The 9,756-nt window shown below is 48.5% G+C and overlaps 1 protein-coding gene across 1 annotated transcript in view; it reads right to left on the bottom strand.

Moving 5' to 3' along the window:
- Positions 1-9,756, bottom strand: part of Sez6l (seizure related 6 homolog like) — a 243,023-nt gene that overhangs the window by 223,885 nt on the left and 9,382 nt on the right. Inside the window, exon 4 of the mRNA XM_023711422.1 lies at positions 9,352-9,428. Within this exon, the coding sequence (XP_023567190.1) occupies positions 9,352-9,428 (77 nt within the window). The remainder of the gene's footprint in view (positions 1-9,351; positions 9,429-9,756) is intronic.

The raw sequence follows: 9,756 nt of genomic DNA, 5'->3' as shown, positions 1-9,756 counted from the left end.
TCTCTCTCTCTGTAGTAGGGATAGAACCCAGGGCCTCCATGCTACTAGGCAAGTGTTCCGCCACGGAGGCATGTCACCAGCCTTTTTAAATTTGTTTTTCTTTAAGGCAGGATCTTACTAAGCTGCTAACTTGTCCCAGCTGGCTTTGAATTTGTGATCCTCTTGCCTCAGCCTCCCGAGTGTCTATGGCTGCAGGTATGGGCCCTCACACCAGGCCTGAAGGAAGTTTAAGCTTCCTTGGCTCCTATTTACTAGGGTCAGTAGCTCCTTCTGCTGCACTCCAGATGTGATCGCCATAGATGTCTCCAAGCATTGCCAGATACCCCTTTGGAAGCAAAGCTGTCCCTGATGAAAAAACCACTGCTCTCAGTACTTACATCACCTGCTTCTTTCTAGGGCAGAGGGAAGGAGACACCTGCATCCTGCACCCCGTACTTCCCTACCACTGCCCTGAGCTTATTGCATGTCAACTGAAGCTGCAGAAATACGAGGGGCATTGGAGTGAAGGTATACTTGAGCTCAATCTTGCCATTTCTGTGTGATATTTCATAACTTCCTGTACCCCTCTGAACCTCATATTCCTCTCTGTAATGTGAAGAGAGGTGGTGAGATTTGTGCCATTGGGTGATTGGGAGTATTAACTATTTTGATATAGAGAGACAATATTCAGGCTCTGGTGTCAGACAGAGCTGGGCTTTATTTCACACCTCATCATTACTACTTGGTGTGAGCTTGAGAGAGTCACTCACTTGCCTCAGTCTTGTGTTTCCTCATCTTTTAGAGAGATATTTGTATCCTTCTTCATAATGAGATTAGCACATGCCCAGTACATAGAGGAGGCTCAACAGATGGGACTTGAAGGCAGTGCCAAGCACACAGTAGACCCTTAATCATGCCACCACCCTAATCCAGCAGTTGGTCCTGGGTCTGGCTTCCCTGGCTGGGCTCAGTGGGGACATGAGTTGCTGTCCCCCTCAGCCTGTCAGAGCTGAGCTGCCCCGCTCAGACCACTGTGCTGCAGATTACAGCTGTTCTCATTTGAGGCTGGTCATGCGGGCCTCAGAACCACAAACCACGACCCTGGCCAGTGCCCACTTTCTCCAGATGTGGGGAAGAATTTACACTCACTGCTTCTTTCCTCTCTGGCTATGTGTAGATCACACACATCCCCCACTGAGGCCGTACAATCTGGGTCCAGTGCCACCTGGGGAGTGACGATGCACATGTGGGTAATGCCCACCTCTCTCCACCTCACCTTGACTTTGGTTTCCCCAGGTGTAAAGTAGAGCAGATGTGCATGTGTCTCTTTGATTTCTCTTCCTGGAAGACGAGCTCATTCCTCTCCATTTGGGAAATTTCTTCCTGTCTAGTACACCTATGCTGGGCTCCTTTGCACTCAGAAAACCTCCCCCACTTCCTCTTCCCTTTAGCCCCCCTGGTGTGTGGGCTGAGTTCCTTCCTCATGTCAGTTATACCTCTGGACTCATTATCATATTAAGCCACCACATCATTGATTCTGGACACACTTGATTCTATGGTAGGTCACTGGTTTCTTAAGGGCGTTGTCTAGGGATCTCAACCTACTGACCCACCGGCCCATCTCTGCATCCATTTGTTCATCTCTACCCATTCATCTTTGTCCTTTCATCCCTCCTTCCACTCCACTGATCTATCCATTCAGCTACCCATCTCTACATTTACTTTTCTATCATCCTTCCATCTAGCCATCCATTCACCCATCCATTTCTTCATTTATCACTATATCTATCTATTCACTGTCTTATTCATATATTCATTCATTCATTCATTCATTCATTCATTCATTCATTCACCAACTTGTTCATTCACTTTCAGAGTCAGGAGAATTTATTGGCCTTTTCTCTAAGTGATAATTAATTTTCTTTCGAAGCTTGGGAATGCATCTGTTTCAACACAAGCCTAGGTGTTGCTACAAATGCATTTTATTTTTACATTAAAGATTAACATTTGAGTCAGTAGATTTTGAGTAAAATAGATCATCTTCCATAATGTGGGTGGGCCTCATCCAATTAGTGAATGCTTTTATTGGGTTTAAAAAATGAGATCCCTCAAGAGAAAATTCTGCCCCTAAACTGCTTTCAGACTCCAGCTGCAACATTAATTCTCCTCCCTGAGTTTTCAACTCAGGTTCTATACTGCAGATTTTGAACTTGCCAACCCCTTCCCTTCTCCATAGTCAGTTCCTTAAAATCAATCAAGCTCTATGCCCCCCCCACCCCTGCCCCAAGTGATCTCTTATCTGTGGTTTTATTTTACTTGCTTTGAGTTAATTGGAGTCAATTGTGGTTAGAGATGATTAAATGGAAGATTCCAGAAATAAACAATTCATAAGCTGTACCTCAAGTCATTCTGAGTAGCATGAAGAAAGTACGTTCTGTCCTGGCCAGGGCGTGGCTCATTCTTTTGTCCCACACACCCATCTGTGCCACACACAGTCATGCCTGTTAGTCACTCAGGAGCCCTCGTGGTTATATGGTCATTGGGCCAACTGCTGCTGCATGATGCATGAGAGAGAGAGAGAGAGAGAGAGAGAGAGAGAGAGAGAGAGAGAGAGACAGAGACACAAAGACAGGCCACATCCACTTAATGATATTTACCATTATTGTTCTATATTATCATCAGTTATTTTCATTCATCTCTTTCTGTGCCTAATTTAGAAATCACATTTTATCATAAGTGTGTATGTGTAGCGACAAACATAATATATGTAAATGGTTTGGTGTAATCTGTGGTGTCTTGGACATATCCCCCGTAGAAGGGGGACTCTTGTGTGTATATCTATAAGTATCTGTAGGTATGGATGTACAGATGCTCATGTGGGCAGCTGAGTGTCCTCTTGGTGCTGCTGATCTCAAGAACCCTGAGGAAACTCTAAAGCCAGAGGTGACTCCAGAAACCAGAAGTCATTCCTGCCTTCATGGACCTGTCACAACTTATTGGAGAAAACAGGACAACAAACCAAAAATTGCTCTGTACATGTTAAAAGGTTGTAACAGAAGGCATGCAGGGTTCTTTGTGCACCCAGAAAATGTACAATAGGCATAGAAGACCTCCCAGGTATTCAAGGGATGTGTTCGTCACTAATCTGACTGACTGGTCATCCAACATATTAGCAAATTAGACTTAGGGAGTCAAAAGGAGAGGCAGTATGGTGAGTAAAAGGCCTTTCTTTGAAATTTGCAGAGAAGAAAATTCCATGCACAAGGAGGGGCAGAAAAGCAGGTAACTGGGTGTATTTAGAAAGCCCCAACATTTTGATGCCCCTGTATAGAGGATGTTCCTTGGGAGAACAGAAGAGAGGGAAGAAGGCTCTGGGCAAGCCCACAGAAGGTAGTTCCTAAAGGACTTCATAGCCCATATGAAGACTTCTGACTTTCCTCAAGGCCAATAGGAAAAATGGAAGCTATTTTAGTAGAAAGTGTCATGATAAGAATTGCATTTTAGAGAGATGACTGTCATAAGTGGAATGGGCCTTTATGTCTTACCAGGGCACAAAGTACTTCAAACATAGGTTAAAACAACAAACATTTATGATCTCAGTGGCTGTGTGTGAGAAATCTAGGGGCAGCAAGGGTCTGGGATTCAGGCTAACGATGTCGTGTACAGTTGTGATCCAGATGCCAGCTGGGGCTAAAGTCACCAAAAAGTCTGGCTAGGGCTGCGGAATCTCCCTCCAAGATGGCGCCCACACTCAGGTGTTGGCAGGAGGTCTTCACTTCCTGTCATGTGAATCCTGCTGAAAAAGCCACATGAGTGTCCTTACAGCATAATGACTGGCTTCTCCCAGTGAGCGAGAGAAGAGGTTGGGGGTTGAGTGGAATACCGAGAAAGAAGAGAGGACAGAAGAAGGAGGAAGAAGAACAACAACAAGGGAAGAAGAGAAGGATGGAGGGAAAATAATTAGCTTTATATTTTGTTGGAGAATTACTACAGAGTTTCTGGACACATTTGAACTCCGCTGTGGTGGGAGGCAGTTCCACCTCTACAGGGAATGGGTGTGAATGGAAAAGAGAAAGCAGAGACAGAATCTGAGGTTTGATTTTTCTCTGTGTGTCAGGAAAAGGGGAAGACCAGGGTCACCCTCCAGTCTGTGACTTGGGCAGTGGATTATGTAACGGCATCAATTTCCAAACTGAGGACTGTAGAGGAGAAACAGATTGGGCTGGCACATATGTGTGTTGGGGCGATAGTCTTTGTGTGCTCTCCAGGGAGATGGACAGGAGATATGTGGGCTCCCAGCTCAGGTAGGATGTCACAGCTGAACCTGTGGACTGGGAAATCCTCAGTATGTGGTGGAAACTTGAAGCTTGGGTGGGATGCTCTAGAGAAAGTTTGGAGTAGTGAAAAGAGCAGAGGATAGAGAAAATCCTCAGAGAACATTTACATGTAACGAGACATCAGTGGAGAAAAGTCTGGGTTGAAAGGGGAATTAAAAGAAAGGACCATGGAAATAAGGGAAAAAAACGTTGGTAGGGTGAGAGGGCTTTCCTGGATAGGCATTGCAAGAGTACAAAGTGGCAAAAAGAGGTCAAATCATAGCCTGGGTTTTCCATTGCAGTTCAGCAGAACTGCTTTGGTAGCTCCCTGCCTGTCTGCAGCTTGGTATCATCATCCAGATACGGCAATAAAATCCCATCTCACAGCTGTTGTGGAGTCAGACACTGTGGATGGCCCAGCAGCTCCCAGCGCACAGTAGGTGCTTACTTCGGGGTTGGCTTTACTTTATGCCCCCACCATATGCACATCAAGAAAGCCTTCTAACTAGAAGAGAACCAGAGTTCCTCTGGGTTGTCCCGTGTAAAAGGGCACCACTGCAGGTGAGGCAGCGCAGGGGGCTTGAGTGATCATTCCTGCTCCTTCCTAGAGTGGTCTTGGCTGTGAAGGGCTGACTCCTTCTGCTCAGCCCCACAGCAACTGAAAGCCATCTCCAAGTGAATCCAACAGTGATGGTGACAAGGCTGCCACCATGCCCTCAGCATGCACCCTGGGCTGCTGCTGCTGAGAGGGCTGGATGTCAGAGCTGTCAACCCAGCCTCTTATTCCCACAGTGAATTTCCAGCAAATAGGGTGTGTGTATATAATTATCAGAGATGTCGATCCTGACATTAAAACAAACTGTCTCCATCCCCGTCATCTCCAAAGGATGGCAGGTTAGGAGGGAGCCAGGGGGGAGAGTGGCATGTCAGCAGTGATTAGGAAAGGCATTCAACTCGGCACGCTGGGGAACACACACAGCAGAAAAATGGGGGAGGAATTTAATAGCACAGATTATGTTTTTAATTACTTTAGCAAACGAACTGTTCTTGTGCTTGAGTGGAGTTATTGGAGGAGCCACCCCCGGTGTTCCCGAGCTGCCTCTGAGTCACCACCAGGAAGGGGGCTGGTCACGGAGCCGGAGCACTCCCAGGCAGCATGATGGATGGGGCTTACGCGCTGTGTCTCCTTCCAGGGAATCCTTTGCTCCAGCCATCCAGGTTATGACGAATGGCAGGTTCAAGGGCACAGATGCTGCGCCAGCCTAACCGGACATGAAGGCTACTGTCACTGCTCATCAGCTGTGTGATGCCAGACAAGATGACCATTGTGGGTCAAGCTGTGCCTAGCCTGTGTTCGTGTGCTGAAGCCTTCACGCCCATATCCCAGCATGTGACCTTGTTCAGAAATGAGTGTATCCCAGATGTAATCGGGACGAGGTACTATTGGGCAGAGCAGCTCCCTAATCCACAAAGACTGGTGTCCTTAAAAGGAGAAATTCAGACACAGCGAGGATGCCCTGCAAGGCCGAAGGCAGAAACTGGGGCGATGCCTCTGGAAGCCCTGTCAGCAGAGATTGCAGCCGAGCCCAAGAAGCCTGAGAAGATCCTTCCTGAGCACCTTCGGAGGGAACACAGCCCTAGAAACACTTGGTTTCGGGCTCCAGGTTCCAGAACTGTGAAACAATACCTTTCTGCAGTCCTAAGCCTCTTGGTTTATAATTCTTTGCTATGGCATCTAGAGGACACCAATGGCAGAATTCCATGTCACTGTGTCTCTATCTTTTCATCTTCAAAGATAACAATGGATCCAGGCATGGTGGTGCACTCTATAATCCCAGAACTCTAGGGGGCTGAAGCAGGAGGATAACAAATTCAAGCTCACCATGGGCAACTTAGTGAGACCCTTTTTCAAAATAAAAAAGGGCTGAAAATGTAGCTCAGTGCCAAGAACCTGGGTTCAATCCCTAGTACTGAAAAAAAAAAAAATCACTATGGCATCTAGACTTCACCTGTTGTGTAGCTTGCATGCAGTTTATATACAGCCCATGAAACAGTGCCCAGCACAATGGAAAATGTCCCCTTTAGCCCTGAAAACCTTTGTGATGGAGGAGTCTTTGAAGGAGGATCAGGAGAAGAAACCAACTCAACTGCCTGTCATTTGGTGGGAGCTGTGCTAGGCCCACTACACACCTGCTTTATTTGAGGCTCATGCCCAGAATGGCTTCGCTCCAACTTTATTGACAACAGAACTCATGCCCAGAGAGGTGAGGCGATATCTTGCCTAAGGTCTCACGGGTCACAAGTTGCAGATGAAATATTTCAAGCAATGGCATCTCTGTCTCCAGGCACATCAAATATGCATGATGACATCAACTGAGCCCTGAGGGTGGGGACAGCAGGGAGTGGCAATGAAGAATGAATAGCACCACTAGGGAGAAGCTGCCATGGCTGGACAAATCTGAGTTCTGGACTCAGCACCATCACCTCCTGGCTTCCTGACTGTGGAAAAAACTCTCCCCTCTTCTCGAGACTTAATTTTATCATCTGTGAAATGGGAATGCATGCCTCTTGAAGGAGCAAGATGAAGATATTTAGTAGAGAGGGCTCCTGCTGCACACTGGATTCCCTGTAGGTTTTCATTGCTGTTGTCACCAGGAGAGAAGACGCATATGTCCATCGCATGTCCAGTGTCGTGCATACCTGGGTGCATGCATCTCTCTGCCTGATCATTTAATGGGTCTTCCTGGGCTTCTGTTTCTTCACCTATAAGATGGGGTTATAATGCCCCAGAGTCCTTTAAGGAGGTTACCATGGTGAATTCTACTCAGTTGATGAGCTCTACCTTTGAAGCCTTTGCTTATGCAGAGATAAGAGGCTGGTGGCTGCATAACCTTGGTGTCCACAGTTTTTTTGTGTCTCCATCTAGCCAAGGCTCCCTGTGCGTGCCTGTGCCTGGCAGTCAGGGCCAAGGACAGGCTGGCACCACAGCCTTGGGGCACAGCTCCTCTCTGTGGCCTCTCAGAGTGGCTGGGGTGGGTTCCCGACAGCATCGTAGAGGGACTTCCAAAGGGAACAAGACACAGAAAGTCTGGGGCTGAGAGGGAAGGAGAAGAGGGTACTCCAGGAGAAAACTGTTGCCCTTTTATGGCCTCCCCTTGGAACTCCCACAGCCTCACTGCTACCTTCCTTTCATAAGCATTTGTTCTTGGAAAATACAACCTGCCAGGTTCTGTCACTGTTCTTAGGTAAAAATGTATCATCAAAGGGCCCTAGACAAGCCAGTGTTTGGATATCGGTAGAGAGAAAGCTTGCCTGTTTCCACAGAAGAAAAATGGCTCCTGAGACCAAAGCCGCCATGGTCTGTGAGGACTGAAGTTCTAAAGGAGTTGATGAAAAACAAACCCGTGGTCCGCAGGCCCGCACCCCAGGCTCCTAGCCGAGATGAAGGGGTGAAGTGCATTCTCTGGCTGCTCTTGGCCCAGGGATGCAAAGCCATGGCAGCCTTAGGACTGGGATGAGAAGCTCGATCCCTAGAGCATCCCCCACCCCGCTCTGCCTGTCCAAGCCCTTGGAGGTTTTGCCCTGGACCGAGCCGGTCGGGAAGAGCATGGCCAGCACTCAGCCAGGTCCTTGCCAGCTCAGTGTAGCTGATGCATGGTGAATCAGGAGGCTCAGAGCTAGCGAGACTGTCTCTGGGGCTGGAGGCGGCTTGGGGAAACGTTCTGGAAAATCACCCAGAATCACACAAATCATGTTTTGCCAGGGGAAAATAGTCTTATTTTCATCACTCATTTAAAAAAAAAAATCAATTGCAGGCCTCCTGTATTCCAGACCCCAAAAACAGCAGGGAGAAGGCAATGGGGCGCCACCATTAGGCAGCTGTAATCCAGCACACTGAGCGCTGCGATGTAGAAGCTGAGCCTACAGTGCTGCCTGGAGGGACCCTGGCTAAGGCTAGGAATCTGGGAGGGCTGCCCAGAGGAGGTGACCTCTGGGAGGAATCTGGGGAGAGTCTGTAGGCAAAGAGGAAGCGGGGCTGGGGACGGGTTGTATAGGATGACATCACAGAATCAAGGCCCAGAAGCCCAGCAGTGGGGACAGCGCCCCAGAGCCACAGCTTCCAGCTCTCAGCATGGACAGTGTGAGGTTTGGATTCCACACTGCCGATGCTGTGCCCACCAGAGACAGCCTCTGTCAGCTGGCAGCTCCTCTCCAGCTCCCTGGGGGCAGTGACTTTGCCCCTCAGCCTAGAGGGTGGAGCATCTCTAAGTGTCCTTTGTGGAGGGCTGAAGACAGTGGGGCATTCAGGAGTGGGAAGGGAAGGGAGATGTTGGGGGGAAACATGGCAGTGGGTTTGCAAAGGATCTGAGGCTTTCACACAAGGCAACCGGAAGAGCTGGAAAGGAGGGAAGGTGCTAATGGCAGAGATGCGGAGCAGAGGTGGTTAGGACAGAGTGGGGTACGTGCATGGATGAGTGTGCATGTGTGTGCGTATGTGTCTCAGTGTGTGTGTGTGTGTGTGTGTGCATGTGTGTGTGTGTGCATACATGTGTGCATGTGTGGGTGTGGGTGATCCTAGATGGGATTCAGGCATGGACACACACACACACACACACACACACACACACACACACACATGTCACACCAGTCATTTCAAATCCTTAGGATGGCCTTTGACTCACACTTTGTTCTTTTGTAGTCAAGGAGAGGACCCCAGATCTCAGTCCTTGGAGACCACAGTCAACATTGAAAGCAAAGCAAAGTGAAACAAAAGTACAGCACAGAGCTGTTCTTGTGGCAAAGACCAGGAAATGCTTACTAGCCAGGAACCTGGGCCTGGATTGTGCTTGCGCTTGTCCTGCACCACACTGCCAACCCATTTGCAGAGTCCAAGGTTGTGACTTCACCCCACCTCTACTCTAAAGTATGATCCATGTGATCAGACTGTACCAGACCCCTGGGACCTGCCAGATCTGAGAGCTGCTTGCTCCTTGTAGCCCTCGAATTGTTTACATAAGGCTGCCTTTCAGAGAGAATCTATAGTCTATGCCCTCACCAGGCCACTGCTCCAGGCATCCAAAAGCACCAGGAGAGGAGCATCCTGCAGCAGCACCCTTATATCGGTGACCACACCTGAGGGGATAAGGTAGGGCAGTGGCCATGGGTGCCTGGACAACTTCTCAACCCTCTCTTCAAGGAATCTAGAAACTCTACTCTCCTGCATCTTCAGAACAGCCTTGTGAGAGCAAGTAACCCCACTATCAGACCCATTTTACAGATGGGGACATTCAGGCACAAAGGGTGAAACCACTCAGACACGGTTACACCCATAATTAGCATGTGGTGGAGACCAAGTAGGGGCTAAGGAGTCTGAGTCAGTAACTCGTGCACTTATCCAATGCTCCAGTCTACGCAAACTGGTAAAGTTAGCCCAAGTTGGGGTGGACTATTCTGAGGACAC

The sequence above is a fragment of the Octodon degus genome, unplaced genomic scaffold, assembly GCF_000260255.1.
Source record: "Octodon degus isolate 3935 unplaced genomic scaffold, OctDeg1.0 scaffold00021, whole genome shotgun sequence".
NCBI classification, from domain to species: domain Eukaryota; kingdom Metazoa; phylum Chordata; class Mammalia; order Rodentia; family Octodontidae; genus Octodon; species Octodon degus.
Note: the sequence above shows the minus strand (reverse complement) of the source record. Positions and strands in the feature narration are given on the sequence as shown.